Consider the following 22,349-nt stretch of genomic DNA (forward strand, 5'->3'; position numbering starts at 1 on the left):
CGAATGTTTGATCCAAATGTTAAATATGTCAAATGGACAGATTTATCATCATTAAAAGTGTCTGTATCGTGTGCATCAATATTTGGTAGACGGAGGTTAAAACAACTTTGCCTAACCTTCAGTAAAGTAAAGGTTAGGTTAAGGTTGAGTCCAGAATCTCTAGAAACAGTATAATAAAACATTATAATCCTTATATGGTTTTCATTCTTCAGTTTTTAATCCCAAGGTTTGAGGTGACCCCTTCTAGCTGCCGCTTTCTGGAGGATTCTCTGCTCATTAAGGTTAATAAAAATTGCTAAAAATATATTGTTTAGTTTAACTTGATTTAATGCAGTGATAATCATTTTTCATTCTGCCACTAAACTTTTTCTTGGGTAAAAAAACAGCAACCTCAATATTTTTTGCTGATATTGTGAAACTGATTTGCATTTCTGAAGTGTTGATTCTTGTGGATTTCTTTGTGTCGTTTGATTTTATTTATTTTTCCTATGTGGTTTTTAAGCTAAATCATTTGAACTTGGCAGCTTTAGTATGACTTTGGTTTGTACAAATTTATAACTGGAGTATAAGGACTGTAAAATATGCCCTTAGCTGACAGAGCGACCCACTTAGAGCAGTAAAAAAAAAAAAAAAAAAAAATACGTATACATTTTGCATTTAAGATAAAAAAAACAAAAAAACACATTTCCATCTGTCAATATGCTCTATCCAAAACTCTTCAAGTGGAAAACTTTTACTTTCACTAGTTTAATTTCGTAAAAAAGGTTCTTTAAGGAACCTTTCGGTGTCCGATTATTAATCGATTAATTGGAAAAATATTCAACAGATTAATCAATTTGCAAAATAATCTTTAGTTGCAGGCCTAGTTATTATGGCTTTACACGAGTCATATTGCATATGTTCAAGGAACAGTTGAGATACCTGAAACTGAGAAGAAAACTATGCTTTTGGTTTAAGGCAATTTGAAAAAACCCAAATTGCACAGCTGTAATGTTTTAGAAGATCTAAACATAACATCCCAATGTCCTGTTTAATGCTACTAAGAAGCAGAGGTAATATCACACCACATGTTCAAAACAGGTTTTACTGTTTTTATGCAATAAAAAAAAAAAAAGAGTACAGTTGCCTTGCAAACAAGATGAATTGTCGCGAGATTTGTGAAATCTCAAACTCGGAGAAATACATCTTGCCAGGAGCCAGCAGAAACATTTTGCTGGGTACAGAAATGGTTCGGACCATAGAAATGCAGTGAACTCTATGACGTCAACACGCAAAACAATCATGGCTGTTCTGGTTTTAGCTTTTCTTTTTGAAAAACAAGCAAAAGGATGTGATTTTTTTTACCTTTGTGGATGGGAAAGATTTTTGCAAATTCGAAAATTCTGTAAGAGTTTGATGCTGCTGTGGTACGCTGAAACTTGAGACATGAGAGACTGTTTGAAGAATTGTACTTAATGTCCCTCCCATTTGCAAACATGTTCAAATGGAGGAGTTCCAAATTGATACCATGTAGAACCCATGAATAACGCCTATCTGTTTTCCTTATGCTAGGTTAGGATAATAGAGTCGACAAATTAAATCGTTCTCAGGTACCAGGATTTATGTTTAATTAAATAACAATATCAGTTTTCATTTGATTGAAACTGTAGATTCCAGCCTATGTGCTGATATTTTCTAAATGCTGTCAAACATTTGTTAGTCTTGCACGTTTCATGACGGATGTTTTAAAAGTTAACAGGCCAAGATAGAGTTATTCCAGTACAACATTCTGCCTTCCTGTTATCTTCTGGAAGTCTTGCTCTCTCTCTCTATGTCTTGCAGCCTGATTGAATCATGGACCCGTCTTGATATATTGTAGAAAGTAATTTTACTTTAAATATCTTATTTCATCACCATTTTTTCTGACTGAGAAGGTAGTGAAGGTAGTGTCAGTAATTAGCCTCAAAGAGTGTTGTGTTTAGCAATATCTGGCACCATTTCTGTGGCATTCATTAAACATTTTCTTTTAAATATTTTGATCAATCACACCTAAAATCTTCTATAGCTGGTCAACAGACCTGCTATGATAATGCTGAACATGTTGAAAAGTAAATTAATTTTTTCTTAAATCTAAACTTCAGGCTTGTAATCCTAGTTATAGTATAATACTGGATCAGTTTGTACAACAATTTATACATTTCACTGGGTACAGTTTTTTTTTTTTTTTTTCATTTCATGCAACAGGTTCGGATTTTTCTCTATATTAGCAGCCAGCAGTGAGAGAAAAATAAAGTCATTTTGTTGCCCCATGAGCCGAGGAATCCTATCAGCAGTTGAGCTCACATGTCAAAACAGTAATAAGACAAGGCTAGGAGCTTGACTGGTCGCACCTTGATGGAGAGAATCTGAAATATGACCAGAGAGGGATGGGTGGCCCCGGAAGGGAACCAGGATCTGGAGAAGGGAGCAAAGATGAACACTGACTTGTTCATTTTCATTTATTTATTTCCCAAAGATTGGCCGTGATAAAAGTGAGTGATGTTGATAAATAGTCACAGCCTGTTTATCAGCAGCTGTCTGGCGTGGGGTTGCCGGCGGCAGCATCCACTGCTGATAACCCCTGAGGGCCTGAGGGATGATGTTGGGAGAAGGATGGGCGCTGAGGATTCTGCAGCCGCCGGGTCTGGCCAGTGTAAATCTGCAAAAAATGTCGACTTTAGCAGTCGATAATTTTGCACTTGTAGAAGCCAGCCACTGCAGTGAAAGGGAAATGAAACATTACCGGAAGAGCAGGAGATCTTTTTTTTTTTTTTTCTTTTTACTTACGGCGTAGGAATGATTTCAGAAACAACTTAGTGTATTTTTCTGTTCATTGATCTGGTGACATATCAGCCCCAGCCTGTCAGGCTCAGGGCTCGTAGCGTCAGTCTTGACTCAGCTTTCCTCGACCTGAACTGCCCTCTCTCAGCCTCAGATTTGTTTGGGGATTATCAGTGCCATGGCAACGGCGGAGAACACTGGATGCTGGCCTGTATGCTCTGGCTAACATTTACCATGTAGCTGACACGACCTTGTTAGAATGTGAGCTCCCTTTCTACCAGGCAAATGTGCGGAATTGATACGGCTCCGTGGAAACATTTACAAGTGTCGACTTGTGGCAGAGGAAAAGTCAAGTGATGGCAAAAGTCATTTGGATGTGATCATAAATATGTGTGTCAGAAATATTTGTACACTTGGTCTGTGGTCTGTTTGCCCTGACTGTATATTGATTTTCTGAGAAGGTCAAGCATATTTCGACTCCTATACGCCATTTCTAATTACTTCACAAGCTGCGTTTACATGCTTTAGCCCTTTGCTCATTGCGCTTTGGGACGAAACCGATGTAGAGCTCAGGGTAACATTTTGCATTCCCTAGTATAACAGGCAATTCCTTGCATTATTAATGGATACCTTTATCTGAATTACACATAAGTCGGGATGAGATTCTCACTGTGGACCCTTCAATAAAATACCACCGGATCTCTATATTAACCAGAAATGGATTTCAAGAAAATCCATCTAATTGCTTTGATTTAAAATAGAAAGGCGACAATTATTCTTACAATGCCACAGTAACACTACATATAAAGATTTCCATTGAACATTTAGAAAGATGTTAACCCTAACTCTTTAATTATTGTTTGATTTATTGGCTAAAGAATAAAGTAATATGCACTAAATATACGAGGGGCGTTCAATAAGTAATGCCCCTGACCTGCTTCCAGATGTTTGCTCATCCTGAAATTTTTCATGTGAAATTATTTAAATCTCTATAGATTAAATAGCAAATTACAGCTCTGAACTAATTGTGGTTTCTGATTTACTGGTGTTCAAACTGAGTCAAGTCTGAGTTTTTGCATTTGAAAGGATGCACACTATGGGAGACTATGATCAAGTAACTTATAGAGATAATGTCCAGTAGTATAACCTTGTAAAACATTTTGCAAGGTCATATAACGGGCATCAGCACCATAAGTTACTTTCAGTTATTTCATCAAAAGTCTCCCGTGGTGTGAATCCTTTCCAATAGAAAAACCGGATCACTGCTCGGCACTCAACAGGCTCCATTTCAGACTTTACTCAGTTCAAACACCTGTAAGTCAGAAACCACAAATAGTTCAGAGCTGTAATTTGCTTAGTAATCTATAGAGATGTAAATAACCTCACTTGCAAAATTTCAGCTGGATCAAACATCTGGAAGTGGGTCAGGGGCATTAGTTATTGAACGCCCCTCGAAGCAGATAGTTATTTTAAGAAGGGAAAGCTTCACTAAAACCTACAATAAAACACTTTGGTAGCTTCATGATTGCTTTGCTGCCATTGTTTGGCTACCTTATAATATTTGTGTTGATGTGATCAGTTTCTTTCAGTGGAATAAACTATTTCATCATTTTTTAAATCAGCAAGCCGAAATTGTTTACTTCTTCAATGATTCAAAAGGAATATATGAAAGAAAATGTATTCTTAGACTGATAGCGTCGAAACCTTTTATAGGATAGTAGTTTGCTATATTCCCATTTCTAGAAAATCAATAATATTAACTTTTAGTTATCACACTGCTAAATCTCAGTTGCTTATTAAAGAAGCAATGTTGTCTAAGCTGAATCAATATAAATAAAAGGGGAGATTTTTGGAATTAAAGGTTAGATTTTTCATATAGAAATGGTTTCTCTATCGGGAACTTAAAATCAGGATTTTGTGCCTAGTTTTGATTTTCTAAGCTCCTCTCTGGAGTTTAGGGAACATGTGGATACTGTAGATGAATTCAATAGAGGTGTGTGGTTAAGGTCAGGGTGAGAAGTGCCTCAGAACCAGTATGGGCTTTTGCTGCAGGTTCTATTGCCTCTTTGGGCAGGAAAGGTTATTGTTTGTTCTATGTCCCTGGTCGTCTGTATCCAGAACTAAATGATGAGCAATGACATAGAAGAACTGTCTCACTGGAAGATTAGAACATGGTTCATTCTTTTTTTTGTCGACTTAGTCTGACCCAGGTTCTTGGTTCTTTGTGTCTACTGGCCGCTTCGCCATTGGAGTCTCTCTGTCTGTACTCCTCTCTGCTTTGCACTCAGAAGTCAGAGAATTTATTGAAAATGTTACTCCGAGGCCAAAAGAGAATAGTTATTCTCTAAACCCATTTCTTTGGAGAGGATTTCAAGGCATGCCTAGATATAAGTAGCTGGAACTGGTGTTTAACTCGAGGTCTGAAAACAGGCGCTGAGTTATTCTCAGCGGAGGGAGAATAGACATGTTCCCTTCTGTTGACAGATTTTAACTTTAGGACCATTTCCTTACTTTAAGGACCGTTATCACATGTTTTTGTCATAAACAGCTTGTTTGTCAGAAACCCTGTTTTTGGACAGTTTGACAGACAGTGGAACAGAGGATTATTACGTTAGCCAGTTTCAACAGTCTGGGTCAGATAGTAAATATCTGCCCTCGATTTGTGTCTGAGGATGTCTAAATAGAGTAATCAATAATCTATCTGGTCTGTTCGCTCTCCTTCCATGGGCAGCCTAACATCTGTAGTTTTAAAACATTGAGGATGGGTCTCTCCGTCATATTTGTCGCATACATTTTTTAATAAAGAGGAAATAGTCCTGATGATAAAAGTCTTTTTTTTTTTAAGTTAGAAAGAAGTGGAGGTGACTTGTTCTTGATAACTGCTGTGTTGGCATACTCTCACTCAGGCTCCTTTATTTAGGTATGTTCTCTTCTTAAAGGACTTTTAAGGGATGCTTAGATGGCAGGGAACAGAAATAGTTCCCTAACATCACAGTTTTGTTTTATATTTTCCTTTTTCTTCTATAATGTTCTTTGATTTTTTTTATTTCTGAATTACTGCATAAGAACTGAAGTTAATTAGAATTGAGTCATACATCCTGAAACCTTTGATCCCAGGAACCGGTCCGTTCCTAATCAGAATCCTTCTCCTGCACCTCCATCCCTAAGGTCCATCTTGTCCTTCTTTAACCCTTTTTACCTTTTTTCCCAGAGTACATGCATCTTTTTTTTAATGCGTCCCAGGATGTCTGCATAAAACAACACTTTTTAGTGAAATGCTCTTGTGCCTGTTTCTTGTCTTCTTAATCTGTTACATTTACTGATTTGTTATAAGAAAAAGTCTTTTGTCTGGCAATCCAAAGTAAAAGCAAAGAAGTGTATGCGAGCGGTGTGTGTGGGAGGCTGTGTGCATATGAGCAGGCTTATGTGCTGTGAGGCTGCATGCACCTGGAAAGCACTTGACAGATGGTTACTTCGGCTCTCGCTGAACATTTCTTCCTTTTCCTTCCGTGTTAATCCTCTTTCATATCGAAAGTGTTACGGTCAGCACTTTGATCAAGGTAGGCTCCCTCAGTCGTCCTGATTGTTTGCGGGGGCATCTCTTAAGTAGGTTTATTCATCCCCACCCCTCCTATCTATTTCTGTTTGATTCAAACAAGCCAGGAGAGATCACAGCTTTGACTGCTCTGCTCCTTTATATTTGTTTGTTGGTAAGATTACAGAGCAGTGTATCCTAATATCAAATACTCGATCATATCAGTAACCTCAATCTCTAATACAGGTTTTGTATTTCAGAAAATGAGGAAAATATTATGTCAGGCTAAATGTAATTCAGAGGCAAAGTTATAAACAGTAATATATTCTTTTCTTTGTACTTGCCAAGCAGGTGCAAAGAACACAAGTTAGCCGCATAGACCATCAGCTTTGACAATTATTGTTCTGGAAGTTGTCATTTAGTCTCTCCTATCATTATTGCTGATTATACCAGCAGGCTGTAGAAGGAATACAGTGCCTGTCAAACTTTCATGGATTTTATGGGGATTTTCTTTGATAGATGAAAAGCAAAAACAAACAAGTACATAATTGTAAGCCAGAAAGAAGTGATACTTAAAAAAAAAAAAAAAAAAAAAAAANAAAAGGTGTGAAAAAAGAAAATCTAAAAAAAGCCTTAAAATTGCCAGTTTGCAGTTGGCTCCAGGCGTTATGGGAAAACAGAAAACATGTGCAAACAGGGACTCTGGTCAAAACTAAAACAACATTTCACTTTTTGTCCTCCATGTAAAAGGCTATGTGTGGAAAAACACTAACAAAGAAACACTGAACACATGCTCCCCTTACTGAAGCACGGCGGTGGTAGCATTATGCTGTTTAGGGACATTTGTTCTATTAGTGACGGAGAAACTGGTCAGAGTTGGTTGGCATATAAAGGGAACTAAATACTAAAAAATCATAGAAGAAAACCTAGCAGACACTGAAGAATACCTGAGGGGGAGATTCGGTATTTAGCTCCTTTCCATAGTTTTTACTGCAACCTTCTGGACTTAGCTCCCAAGTCCTTAGCAAATACTCAGCAAGCAAATTCCAGCCTATTTTTTTTTATTGGATTTAGACAGAAATCCAAAAACGATCACAACTTCTTGATTTCCAGAAGAATTTACTAAAGACGGACAAACCTTGCTGAAAGATCTGCATTTTTACCACATTTATATTATTTCTGTATATATGCATGTATATATGTGTGTATATTGCGCAATTGGATCATTCACTGAGGTGAACCGGTCCTAAATCCGGTTTACGCCACTTCTGTTTGTTTTAATATAAGATACATATGTGATAGCTTTCAGTGTCTGCAGTCAATGCATTTAATCCCATGTTTACGTCATTCCCCTGGATCCCGACACACATCCAAGACTGTGTGGATGTGGATCGGGAGTCAATGTGTTTATAGTTTTGCTTTTTTCTCTTATTTTCTTTTATGATGTGATCATGATACCGTTGCCCTAATGCTCAGGATTTTGATACATAGAGAGAATGGCATCTGCTTTAAGTTTCCAAATTTTTTTAGAGCGTTATTTACCTGACCTAAATTGAATTTAGAGCTATTGTGCAACATAGAAAGAGCAAAAATGTTAGTTCTGTGAATCAAGCTCATTGAGATATACCCAGAAAGCGTACTTCCCCACTGGAAGTGAAATAAAAGTTAGATGGTGTTAGTCTATCCCATATAATCCCAATGCATTACAGTGAGATTTACAGGCATAACCTGTTATAATGTACAAAGGTTTAAGGAGTATGAATACTTACTTCGCTGCAAGTAAAAGGAAGCACTCTGTCTGCACTAAACTTGCATTCTGATCTCCAGCATGTTTTCAGTATCCAACTGAAACATGCTGAGTTTTAGGTCTCCACGGTGTTCAATCACTCTCTGTTCACACAAAAGCAATAACCTTAACGACATAATGGATAGTGTTATGAATGGCGCACAGACACCAAACACATCCTGAGTATCATTCCTGTGCTGATAGATTGTAATACATAGAAATTACACACACTTCTAAGTTCTCATCACTGCTCAATTAGTCCCAAATCAAATGTTGTGGTAACAGAGTCTAATTGAAATGCTCAGAATTGTGCCCCAGGAAAGAAAATCAACGCTCGTGTCGACCCGGGTTGTAGAGGTCTGATGTTTAGACAACATCATGGCTGTTAAAACAACAAACAAACACAAAATAATTCTAATTTTACCAGCAGCTCTCTGGCTATTTTTTTTATTTTTATTTTTTTAGAAAGGCAGCTCCCCCCCCCCTAATTTTAGCCTGTGCTCTGCAGCAGATGTTTGTGCCCTTTCAGATACTGTGGGTAATAATCCTTCATATTTTTCCCGTTTGAAGCTAAATGAGCCTTTAATGCACTCTGATTCCGTCTACTTGGACTCATTAACTGTTTTTTGAAAGTCCATCAATTATTTCTGTTTTTATTAATTTCATATGTTATGAATTTCTTATTATATGAATTTCTTGTATATAAATTCTAACAGAAATCTTTATAAAAAAAAAAAAAAACTGGAGACATTTAATGCTGCTGGGACTTTGGTTTGAAACGGTTTGTCAAACTCAACCACAGAATTGGCCAAGACGTGAAACATTATCTATAAAACATTGCAGGCATCACACACAGATATTACAGATTTTATTCAGATTGAATTAATCACAGTCTTCTAGTTTTATAAGCAAAACGGTAATATTTTGGACTCTGACTGGATTTCCAATTCAAATGTGGGAGGAAATTAAGATGGGAGGCCTTTTTATAAACATCATAAAAGCGTGTCAGCATAATGGGTAGGTTTTCAGTGTGTGGTGAGATCGGTGTGAGCGCGTTGTGGTCCACCTGATGGGTATCAATCGTTGATGCATGAAATTATCTCTCAGGTCGGTACAATTTTGTTGTGGCCTGGTTTTGGCCAAGCAGTTAACATTCCTGGTGAATAGCTACCATGCATAATGTCACTTTGTATAAGTTTTAACACAATGCCTTCATGTCTGCTTTACCACTTCAGAGCATTTGGATGTGGTAGTCTAACGCCAAGCAGTGCAAATTTAGTAAGATGAAAGAAAAAAAACAGTTGTTTTAATTGGTACATATGCATAATCACAACTTTTCCGTGGGGAAACATGGCGATGGTGACGCATCAGTTTGCAGCAAAAGCTAGCTGGGTTAAATATGGACTGAACAGGGCTGAATACAAATGACTACAAATGAGTATTTGGTTTAAGCAACCTGAAACATGAAACATAAAATAAATAAAGAGCTCTAACCTTCACTGTTTCCATACTTGCTCGATTAGCGACACTACACCACAGAAATGTCTTTGAAAACTTTACTGTTTGGATGTCTGCATTCTCCCCATCCATCATCACAAAGGTGCTGCTCGCTCAGTGTGTTTTGGCGCCTCATTAAAGGTTCTGCAATGCATCTAAAGTCCCGTCACTCATCTTCTCCTCTCACCCCTTTTTCCTTCCAGATGGTCACAAGAACAAAGAAAATATTTGTGGGTGGCTTGTCGGCCAACACGGTAGTGGAAGATGTGAAGCAGTATTTTGAACAGTTTGGGAAGGTAAGACTGCTTTTGTTTCTAACCTGCAAAAAAACTGAAATGTATTTGATTGTTAATGTCACCCAGAGGAAATATATTTTTATTGATAACTGTGGAGATCTTAAGGCCTTAAGCATATTAGTTTTTTTGGTTTTATCAACAGAAAATTGATTTATCCTTTATCCTTTAGCGATGCAGCAGTTATTAGCAGCTGGGAGAACACAGTTGAATGTGACGCCACCATCGTGGATGGCTTCAAATCTCTCTGAATAAATTTGGCGACAGCTCTGTGTCATTCTGCTGTTTCTTCTTCTTTGTTTGCTGATGGATAATGGGTGTCTGAATTCAGCTGTCTGCTGAGAAGCTCTGGCTGCTGCGGGTCTGACGCATGTCTGTGTGATTATTTAAGAGTATTAATTAGATATCCTTTAAATCACTCCTATATTTAAAATGATTACTGGTGTTGCTTTGATGTGCCATTGGCAAATCTTGTCAGCGCCGAAGTTTGGAGACTACACTAAAAATATCAGCAACAGCTGCATTTGTTACAGCACACTGAAAGCTTTGGGTGTACCTAGCCAAAAAGAATTGGTGTGAAAAGCAATCATTTTAGTGAAAGTCTGTGCTTTCTGTCTGCCTACCTGTATCCACAGTAGTTTTGGTTTTGTTAGAGAGAATTTATTTGGATTTAAATCCTCAGTTTGAAAGTTGCCCTTAAAGAGCATTTTTTTTTTCAGTTTCACAATTAAATTCTTCCAGCTACAAATGAATGCAGGACCAGTCTATGGATTGGCAAACTAAAACTTTCTACCTTTAAAGGAGAAGCAGAATACGTACCAAAAATGTCTATTTGTGAATATTAGAGAATAGAATTAAAAATGAAATCACAAAATTGAACAAATATCCAGAGCCGTCTATGTGGTAACCAGGTTGAGATAGGATTTAATAAGTTAGTGTTTAGCCCACCCTTAGAAACTTTATTTGAAAAGTTAAGACAAGTCTGACTAATTGTTAATGTGTAATGTTGCAAAAACCAAAACAAAGCAAAAAATGTTCCTTCATAATGTTATTCATTAACCCCTCGACGCCCATTGTAGCCAATATGCAACAAACCCCATGCATAACGTAAGCAGCCAACACATTTAGTATGGACCTAGGAACCTTTGGCAAGCTCTTGTTTCTGTTACAACTGCTCTAAATGTGGTCACAAAGGCACCAATGCTTTTATTTATTTATATATATATATATATATATATATATATATATATGTTTAATTATAGCAAGCTAGCTAAAGTTAGAATGTTTTTGGGCAATGATTCTTCATCAGCAGGTGCATAAATGAATTAATTAATCAGTAAATTTAAGCTTCATTTGCTAAAAAAAATAAATAAAAACGTAGCACTACAAAAAGGTCAAATATTATCTGGAATTCATTTGGTTTTCCCATTTTATTCAGAATTTAATTCCAAATCAGAAAAAATAAACTTACTTTAGCTAGTGTTTTAAACCCAATAAGCATAATAAAAAAAAATGTATTGATTTATTTTTGACCTCACAATGGAGAAATTCACTCTCTGTATTAAACCCATCCCCTTTGGAAGCAAAGAGCCACTGTGTGGCACCAGGGGAGCAATCGGGGGTTAAGGGTCTTGCACAGAGACCCCGAGTGGCAGTCTGTGGGAGTGGGTTTCGAACTCATGACCTCAGGATTCCAAGCCTTATTCCCAATATACACCTAAAGTGACAATAGGATTTATTTTTGTTTTTGAAATACAACCATTAAGATAAAGGTATATACCTTTGTTTTAAAATGTCACACTGAGAGAATCCCATACCTATTCTGCTAATACAAATGTGGTCAGAAAAAGGACAAATTGTCATCATAAGGAGGCTAATAAAATGCAATAATGTTGTGTTTTTGTTTTGTTTGTATTTTTTGCAGGGGGTGCTGTATCTGTGTTATTTCTCTGTTTAAAGTCCAGATTCATCACCTTCTGTCATCCAGAACAATGCTTTGTATCAAATACTTTATAGCAGCCAATTTGTTTGAATGCTCTCCCAAAATAAGGCTAAAAAGACAAATTGTGACATGCAAACAGCTGAAGATGTGGCAGCAGCTCCACAACGCCTGCCAAGCCTGGTCAACAAAATACATTTTGTTTACAGAGCAAACAAGCAGTGACAACCAGCTGCCATGACCAACCCTCCCAGTAACTGTGCAAGTGTGACATCAGAATCAAAAACAGCTTAATAGTGGAATGCAAGTTAAAGTTCTGACATTGTGGCATGTTTTAAGGGGGATCTGTAGCTGTTTGTTCATGTGTGCTGCTGCTGCAGCTTCTACACCCTCTCCTCTTGGTTTCCCCCCCCATTCCGATGGCATCACACATGCGCCACGCTTTATGCAAGGACAGATGTACACAGCTCGCGCGGCTCTGCTGCTTGTGTGCAGACACAAACAGGCTTTGATACAGTGGCAGCATTTCACAGATAATTTCCCCACACTGTGCAGGGATCCATTTCCCTCATGTCATATTCCACATCAGTCAAGGTCACCTTCAGCTGATCCACTATGTGCAACATCAACACTTGACCTTGAGTTTTAGTAAGGATGGATTTTTCACAGCCGCATAATGTACCATGTCCTGAAGGAGACAAAAGAGCTCTTCTAAATTAATAGAAAGGTTTTTTTTTCTCCCCCTTTTGTTCAGGCACTGTACGCTGCTTGCTCCCCACCTCCTATAAATCCCTGTTATTTTCTTGACTGGAAAAGAGCAAGGTGAAGGACTTTGTTTTCTGTCCTCTTCTGCAAAAGAGAGTTCAGGACCTCGCTGCATCCTGGGTCCGTGGCTTCAAGTGACGATGGGGTTATTGCACTATAGAACTTAGCGAACAAATATTCAGCATGACTTTGCAATCAATTGACGTTAGAAAGGACTCCAAATGATTTTTCGACTTGATTGAATGACATAATTGACTTGATTATACCAAGTTTTATTCCTCCTTGAGGAATCGTCAAATGCTTAGGAGGAAACAAACAAATCAGACTGATTGAGCGAGATCTCGAGCATGTTTCATAGCCCGCTCATGCACCCTCGGATGAGTTAGCTGCACTGCTCCCGCCATTCTGGAGCACGCCGGCGATTAACTGTATTTATGTGGGCGCGCAATTAAGGCTAAGCGTATGTGCGTGTGAGTGGATTTGAGTGTCTTCTGCTAAAAGACGAGCAGAGTGGGTTTCAAGAGCTGTGAAAGACATGATACAGAGGAAAAAAAATAAAATAATATAAATATAAATATATATATATATATATATGAAGAGCTCTTCATGTTTAATGTGTGTCCTTTCTTTCTGACTTTCACATTCCAGGATTTATTAGATAACCTGGCTGTCAGTGCAACCTACCATTATCACCACACACACACACTACACAGAGAACTAACCCACACATGGAGACACCAATTAAATGTGCTCGTCCTTCATAGAATCCTGGTGGCCGTCGGCATGTTGGGCTGTCACTCAGTCAGCCTGTGTGTTTTCCTGTTTGTTACCACTTATGCATGTCTGGGGGGGGGTTGCCAACGCAGGACCTAGGTTTTGATATATCTGGGTGGGAAGTCTTTTACTGAGGCTCACAAAAATATTTTTTTCACTTTGAAATTGTTTTACCCATTTATCATTTTAGGTGCAAAAACTTGAATGTATACATTTCTATCATAATTTTATTGTAGTATAATTTGCAAATGTTTCCAAACTTTTCGGGGGTCTCTACAAGTATTGAACGATATGACTGTAACCGTTTTTTCATTTCAAAGTGGCCAAAGCTCAGTCTGAATTATCTAATATCAATATACTTCATTGGATTCAGTAGTTAACTCATGTGAATATGCTTTGATATAAGCCAATCTATTAACAGCTTTAACGATGAAAAGCATCCCTAGGACATTTTACGGCCACCTGACTATCAGAGTGGTCATTGTTGGGTTCAGGAGTAAATCCTGTCTCAGTTTTCTCCTAAAGTTATACTGTTTTTCCATTAACATAATTCACCAGTTTAGGACTGGAATGCATATTTCTAGATGTGTGTTGTTTCTTTTGCATGACTTATTTCCTTTTAAGAACAATTATTAAAACACTTTGATGTTATTGACAGAAGACATGTTTACGTGAAAAAAAAAAAAAAAAATCAACCAATCACAAGCAGCAAATATGCCCAGATAAATAGGTCTACAGATAAGGCCTAATAATAAAAAGAAGAAATTGAACAGTTTTTTTTTTTATTGAACTCCAAAAAGTATTTTAAGAGGTTTGCTTGCAGAGTAGAACATTGCTTGTTGTTAAGCATAAAGTACAAACTGCAGCCACCAAACAGGATTTCATTGTTTTCATGACTTTCAATGCTCTCTTGTCCAGAGTCCATTGCTGTGCGACTTACTTTCTACTCGCACGCATTGATCTGCAGGCTAGCTGCAGCCCTTTATCATTCAGTGCAGCAGCAAACCCACTTTAATTGTTTACCGCCACCTAGAGGGCTGAAGTGAGAAATGATGCATCTTACCCTTGGTTAAAGTAACATTACTAAAAATCGAGTCTCTGCAGTTTAAATTTTTTTATTTTTATTTAATTAAATTGCAGTAGGGATGAGTAGCGACCAAATCTATCCAACAGCACCATGTTTCAGTACCTAAATGCATTACTGTTACACAGAGGGAATGGAAGAGCAGGTGACGACAAAAACATAGAATTGCACGCAGAAGAGCATAATGATGTCAGAAGCCCCTGGTATAGTAAACATAGCAAGCATGGCTTATAGAAAGCACTATAGAGTATGGGTTCACTCTCAAAAATATAATGCAGATTTCCCTTGCTGCTATATTTGTAAAGGTGTAAGTTAATAGGAAGGGGCACTTTTAATGTTAGCAGCCAACTGGTCAAACAGTAGATTTTTCTGAAGGCTCAGCCTCAAATCTATGGCTGCAACTTCTGCATTTGCAGGAGTGTCGCAGGATAATCCAAAAAGCTTTTTTCTGTCTTTTTTGGCAACACATGCACCAATTTCACCAATTTATTTCACCAATTTACCGTTTTCAGCAAACAGTGAGCGAGCCCCTGCCTCCTCTAAAACACAGGGAGTCAGACACAGCAGCTGTAGCTTGTCCCCGCAGTCAAAGAGCCGAGCAACTTTCCTCTGTTTCCTCAAAGAACATGAGTCACACATGCATGAAGATTCCACTGATCCCCTGTGAATTGAAAAGAAATAAAAAATCTGTACACAAATATTACATATTTTTTTCCTTAAAACTGTTGCAGTGAAAAAGAACAACACATAACCTCGGGGCCAAGAACTCTGACGTTTTTTCATTATTTTTGAGATCTAATTTGATGGAGTAGTTGTATTTTTAATCAGTCAAATTCAGATGAGTGATTAATAAAATGTGTTTCAGTGATGTGACAAAATGAGAACACATTTATTTATAGTTTACTAGGTCTTTAACATGACATTAGCTTGGTGCTGAAATTATTACTGTTGAGAATCTACACCCATTCCCAGGTCCAGGGCTTTACCTGTTCAAATTTGAAGAGTACCCATCCATAATTGCAAATGCAATTAAAGTGTGCCCCCTATAGCTCTAATGTGACAAAATGAGAAGACGTTCAGAGGGTTTATTTGTATTTCCAAGGAACTGTATCAGTCATCACAGCTTCAGCTTAAGGTACCAGCAAACTGTCTCTGACCAGGAACAAGCCTTTTCACTGTCATTATTTAGCAGGTCCCATAGACAACATTTGTCATTTGTGTGTGTGTGTGTGTGTGTGTGTGTGTGCGTGCTCAGCAGCATGGGCCAATTAGCAGGATGTGGTCTACAGAGATAACCGTGGTAGGGAGGCAGTAGAGGAGAAACAGCTGGTGTGGCCACAACTGGGTCACAGGTTCTGTCTTTGACCTCGGCACCTCCCCTCCACTCTCTCCCAACTCGCTGCTCTCTGTCTCCATTCTGGGGGATGGAGGTGTGGTGCATTTGTTGTGAGGAGAGGCTGACAGCTCTCACTCTGGCTGCCACTCTCACAGCCGTCACGATTAGGACAGAGCACATAGCTGAGCCCGGCACAGCTTCTTGGTAACTGCCTGCACAGCCAGACATGTTTTTTTTTTTCCTTTTTTTTTTTTTTTATTTCGACTGAAGGTGTGCATCTGCAGTGATTGTGAAAGTCACTTGAACAGACCTGAAGTGTGGTTTTGTTTGACTGATTCTAATGCATCTTGGATGGATCCCATTACCTGCTTAATAGTAGCCACATCCGGCCATCCATTTTTTTTTCTCTCTCTCAGGCAGCACATGTCACTTTAGGCCTGCAAGCCAGATGAGACAATCTTATCAGTACTGCCTGGCTTCCCTTTATATTCAAGGACTCTTAACTGAGGCCCGCTGCTATTTCTGCTTGGCTATAAAGCCAAATTAATCAGGGAGCTTTTTGTCCCGCTCTTTGCTTTTGTGACTTAAGTATTATTGGCTTAAAAGCGATTTAAGAACTGTAAACGTTTTAGTTTTGGCGACCATAGTAAAGATGTAGCAGTACAGTATCCTGTCCTTAGATGGACAAATTTTGAAAAATAAAACCTTTAATTTCATAATGCTTAAATCTCAAGAAAAATATTAACAATATCCTTAGCATTTTCTTGAATTGTTTTAAAAGCTATCGCTTGGGTCAAACATCTTAGGTATCCTTTCTTTGTATTTTAATTCATTTCCATTGCAGCCTTCATATTATGCCACAGCTTGTGTAACCACGTCAAGTTTGAGTTCAGGGCTTTGTGATGGCCACTCCATAAGATTGCCTTTGTTCTCCTTGAGCCTCTTTGTAAATTATTTGACCATATGGTAGGGGTCACTGCTTAAGCTTTTTTTGGCTTACTGTATATCTTGAACTGTTGCTATTATATTTCAATTCCATTTTTATATTTTTTTGCATCAATTTAAGACAACTTTTTAAGGTACCGTTGTCAAAAATCAAATAGACTACACAGTTTTGCCAAAAATACAAATTGGGATTTCAATTTTATTTTGGTTTACCTCTGCACTAATTACAATGATACATTTATAACTAAAGGGTTTTTAGTGTTTAATGTAATATTTTCTAGCAAGTGAAAAAAAATTTATTAAATTGTTATTAGTATACAATATGAATGCAATGCCTTCGGACTTCTTATTTCCAGCTCTTATGTGTTGATCTGCGCTTGATGCAACTTGCTCTTTCCAAATAGAAACCCAATCCCACATTACATGATTTACTGCCACCTAAAGGTCTGGAGTGAGAAAGTCACTGTCCTCCTTTCTTTGGATTTTCAGTGACCTAAAATCAAGTACCTCTGTGATTTGGAATTCTTTTTGGGAGAAATTTAGTTACAGTCCTTTTCTGTACAGTCCAAGTCTGCAGTGCATCCAAGAGGAGTGAATGTTGTCAGTCAGTGACTGAATTTCAAATAAAATTGCACTTAAAAAAAAACACATTGCTCTTGTTACATATTATATATAGAGTTAGACTCTAGCTGTCACAGTCCCGCCCTTTAATTGGTGGTATTATGCATAAAGTGGGGTCACCACAGAGATAAGAAAAAAAGAGTTACAACTTGCATGCAGGTCCACAAGTTGCATGCTAAAAGTAAGAGCTAAAAGTAAGAGCTTTTCAAGAAACAGTATATTCACTGAGCAACAGACCAAGAGATCATTGAAGGCCATGAATAAAAAAAAAAACATCCTGGAGCCAAACAGGTATATGCTTGTGGATAGTGCAGAAAAAATAAGGTTATAATTAAAACTTAAAAGAGACGTTTTGTTAGGTTTAGGTGAAAAATATATTAAAAATAGCCTTTTTTGGAGGGCTTTTTACAACTAAAACATCATGTGCAGACTGACACCGCAGAAGTTAAGCCTTTAGCCTATTTTCTGTGAATGTACTTGAGGTTGGACGTTTCCACACTGCATGTGATGTCAAGTGTGTCCATGTTGAATGGGTCCAACTTTGCATACATTCAAAACGTTATATTCAATATGGATATTGTGCTCAGCATCCAGCTTAACTCAGACACCAACGGCAATGTCACGTAAGGTGGAAAAAAAAACAAAAAACGAAACCTTGTTGAGTACGAGCACATGCTACAAAAGTGACCAGTAAGGTGCTGCAGTTCTTTGTTTTGGCCATAGGTGATAGTATCATTAGATAACGCTGTAAAGTGTTAAGAAAATAAGCTAATTTCCCCCCATAATCCTCTAATATTTGCATCAAAGCTAAATCCCAAGGTCCCCATTAAAGTCTCCGTAGGTTTTAAAAGACCTTCACAGTAGTAGTAATGAAAATCTCTATCGTTTGCTGGCATCCCACACAACCTGTTGGCAATCAGGAGTCCTTTCATTATACTTTTGGAGTCTCAGTGCTCCCAAATGCCACTTACCCCCCTTAGCACCAGTCTTAAACCAGGGTTAACATCCAGCTCTGTTTTGACAGTTCCAGATGTTTTTATTATTGCAAATAAGAATAAGTTCCATCCATAATAGCCATTATTTTACCAATTACGACCAACAGATATTTTTCTTAGCTGAACGACAAGTTCAGCTTTCTTGTACCCAAATTAAAGTGTTTTCAATAATGAAACTCTTTAAAACAATATTATCATCTCTTAATTGGGTGTGTTATTCCGCCACAAAAAGGTGATTTTCAGTCTGGAATGACACTATGGCAATAAAACATCTGTTTATTTCAACGCTTTGCCAGGGATGCCGATAAATGTGGAGGGTGTTGTTTGGAACATGGTGGGATTCCATTAGATGAGTTATTGGTAATAGCTTGTCATTGGAATCAGACTCAGTAGGCCACAGGAATCAGATTTGCATAATTTGCATAGGCAGCTGGCCAGACTCACGAGAGTGAGATTCCTGATAAGATTTATATTTATTGGTAGAGCAGGGATTGTAGTCAAAAGTTCACAAGCAGTTAAAAAAACTAAACTTATTTACGGCATTTCTCTTCAGCTGATGATTGGGTTTAAATGTCTCAGTTAAAAGTCACAGATCTACATTAGTCGTATTAATTATTTAGTGATTCTCCAGGTCCAAACTGCCCTGTTTTTGGTGCACTAGCTGTGCTATACCTAAAAGGTAAAGCAAAGCATGAGCTAGTTCTTATATTTCATGAAACTGCATCTGAAAATGCAATTGTCCCTTTGAGTTATTTACTTGACCAAATAACTACTCTAAATATTTGGACATGACGTCCCAGAAAAGCCCTGCCCAGGGATGAAAACAGCTTTCTCTCTACAGTTAAAGGCATAATTAGCTGGCTTGGTTAATTCTTCCTCATTGGTTTATTGTAATCGGCTTTGTGTCCTCCTCCTCATAGTGCCTTTACTTACTTGAGCTAAAGCAGCTCCAGCTCACTGACTTGTCTCCTATCTCTCAGCTGGGCTTTTCTCTCCCTGTGCAGGCCTCCAAACTGACTTTTTAGTTTCATCAGAACTACTTGCTTCCATGTCACTGGGTAGCTACAATCATCCCTTTATGTCCAGGCAGTGCTGGTTCTCTCGCTCCACTGGTCTAGAGCCAGATCCTGGAGGCGGAGCACAGTGGGAAGGAGGAGGAGGAGCTTAACCAGTTCACTGCCACTGTGCTCAGGACAAATAAAGGTAGAGAGGTCATTACTGAGGAATACAATGAGGCAGTGGTTTGTAGAAGAATAAAAAAAAAGTCACTCTTTGAGTGAAGGAGTGATGACCTCTATTGGAGGACACTGGAAGGATGAGCGATTATCGTCAGGCCAGTGTGTGTCCTATCTCAGCCCGCAGCTGCTGTGCAATTTCCCTGCAGTGTTTCACCTCTAAGGAGGGAACTAGCTCTTTACTCTGGCCAGACCTTCACTGAGATAAAGACGATAAAGGAAGGAATCAAAATTATAAACGCATTAGATAGAGAGCGCACCGAATTCGTTCTGGGTCTCTGGTAATCTAATACCACGGCTGACATTTTGGGAGCCCTTATTTTATGTTAATGGCAAAAAAAAAAAATAACTCAGTGTTTAAGAAGCGCATGAATTAATTTTGCATACCTGCCCTGTAATCTTAGCAAGGGTTCTCAGGTATTTTAAGTGGGGGGAAAAAAATGTCCGTGATGACAATTAGTATCAGTGAAATATACTGTGGAATGTTGTCCTTAGAGAGTGCATTTGAATCAGTGTGCAGAGATTACAAATCACCTCTAATCATTGATCTCATCATTCTTCTCTTATCTGTTTGATTGCACACCTAAATTTAACCTTGGGTTGCATTAGGCTTCTACAACAACCCCTAGACAGGCTTAAAATAGATCTCATGATGCAGAATATTAATTGCACTTCAGACTTCTTCACAGGTTCTCCCTGCTTATCGGCTAAAATAGCAAACATGAATGATTAATGCACAAAAATACAGACAAAAAGAAAAGGGAACCTAATCAAAAGGCCGCACTCCTTCATTCCACTTTCTCGGCTGGTGCAGGTGCACATTTGCATGCAATTTACGTGGTCGCTCGCAGTGACCAGCGAGACTCCAACATCTCGGTGTCCATCATCAGCTGACATTCGGTGATTGTTTCCTCTGTGCCGTGACTCACCCAATCAGCTGAGGATATAGTCTGGTTCCAGTGATTAGAAGGAGTGATCAGAGCAGCAATGATGGAGCATGGGCCCTGTAGTGGAGATTTAGCCAGAGGCTTCAATCTCATTGCAGTCACTTGTAGTTAGTGGCTGAGACTAGCGGTGAGGAGGGCAGTGCAATATAAATGAATGAGCTGTGAATGGGGATATGAGTGCTGTGCTGCAGGGCCGTACGGCCAGGTGGGGAGGGGGGGGCAGGCCTGTTAGACAAACTGTTTTGTATCCCCCTTGACCTTTATGTGCCCAGTGGCCCAGCAACATTTCCATCTGAGTGGCTTTTAAATGGCTGCTGAAAATTAGAGATCTATTTCAGAGCTTTCGACTGTTTTATTTGAGGGTGTTTGTCTTTGTACACATGGAGGTGTCACTGCTGGGCAGTGGCTGCTAGAGACGCTTTTAACAAAAATAAATAGAAAAACAAAATGTATTACATGATGTAGTGTCCTTTATTTTAAAAAGAAATGTTTTGTGTTGCATCTAAAATAATACATTGCAGTGTCATTCATATTTTATCTGTGCCATCCCTTCATTTTTAGACTGATATATAGACTTAAGTCAAATTTAGGGAGCAGACTGGTTGATTTAGTAGAAGTAATCAAGCACATTGATTATGCATGTTAGCACAATATTAGGAAAACAGGATGTTTTTATGTTATTTAATAGTGTAATGATAATATTAGCCAATTTCTCCTTTTTCATTACTATTACATCCCCTTTTTTTAGTTTTAAGCTACCTAAAATTTTAGTCTTCTAAATACATTTCAGATGTATTTAGATAAAAAACACTTAAAGTTCTTCTTGCTAACCGAATGTTTATTGTTAAATATTTCAGTGTACCAAATGATGTATCTTAGCCAATCTTTGTTAATATTGCTGAGGATTGCTTTCTTTGTATTCTACAGTGCTACCATTACCACGCAGTTCCTTATAGAGTAGCAAAAGTATAACAAGTGTCTCAACCCATCAAATTAATCTTTTTTTTCAGTGAGAAAAACTTTTAATTGCTTTCAGCTACAAAGAAAGGCAGCATGCAGCAACAGGTGAAAGAAAAGCAGCAACGTTATCCTTGTCTAGATAAAGAGGAAAATTAGTCACTCTGGTGCTTTCGGTGGCATTCCCTTCTCAAAGAGATATTTTAATTTTGGAATTAAATTTTTTTTAAATTTTAGATTAACTTTTGCTAGTTTTCTGAATTATGAGTTTCTGCAATTCTGCTCTTTCATCAGAAATACAAGTATGTAAACTGCATTGAATTTGTCTTTAATGAAATTAGGGCTTCTTTCAGCCAGCTGACTGGCAGTGCACAGCGACAGGTCGTACTCCATTTAGTCAGCAGAAACCCCAGTTTTTCATACACTGAAACAAATTTAAACAGTTCAAACAGTATGACAGAAAATCTTAGCAGTTTTGCAGCTAGCTTTTTAGAGAATCGTGCCTTTTTTGAGTATTTGCCTTAAATGTAGTGAATCTTTACTGCAATGTCAGATCTGCTAAAGAAAAAGATTGATTTCTAATTTGCTGCTGCTGCTTTTCAGGTAGTGCTCTGCAGCATAGGTGGCTCACAAAGGGCCCTTGGATTGAGGGAGATTGACACCTTTCTGTAGGTCTGAAGACTCATCTCCCAGCTGTCCCTGTTGAAATGGCTCCCCCGGGATAAGCCGGGATTGGCTTGATTGTGTTATCGGCGACTGATCGGGTCATTGAATGATGGAATTTTGAGCTCCTGTTCTGCTTAAAGAATGAAATGTTTAAAGAAGATTGACTGTGATTGGA

The 22,349-nt window shown here is 38.1% G+C and overlaps 1 protein-coding gene across 8 annotated transcripts in view; it reads left to right on the forward strand.

The window, feature by feature from the left end:
• msi2 (musashi RNA binding protein 2) overlaps positions 1-22,349 on the forward strand; it is a 357,407-nt gene that overhangs the window by 97,296 nt on the left and 237,762 nt on the right. For all 8 annotated transcript variants that reach the window (XM_015391454.1, XM_015391455.1, XM_015391459.1 and 5 more), the window contains one exon: positions 9,821-9,913. In XM_015391454.1, coding sequence (XP_015246940.1) covers positions 9,821-9,913 — 93 coding nt within the window. The remainder of the gene's footprint in view (positions 1-9,820; positions 9,914-22,349) is intronic.

This window comes from Cyprinodon variegatus, unplaced genomic scaffold (assembly GCF_000732505.1).
Source record: "Cyprinodon variegatus isolate N-32 unplaced genomic scaffold, C_variegatus-1.0 Scaffold542, whole genome shotgun sequence".
Taxonomy (NCBI): domain Eukaryota; kingdom Metazoa; phylum Chordata; class Actinopteri; order Cyprinodontiformes; family Cyprinodontidae; genus Cyprinodon; species Cyprinodon variegatus.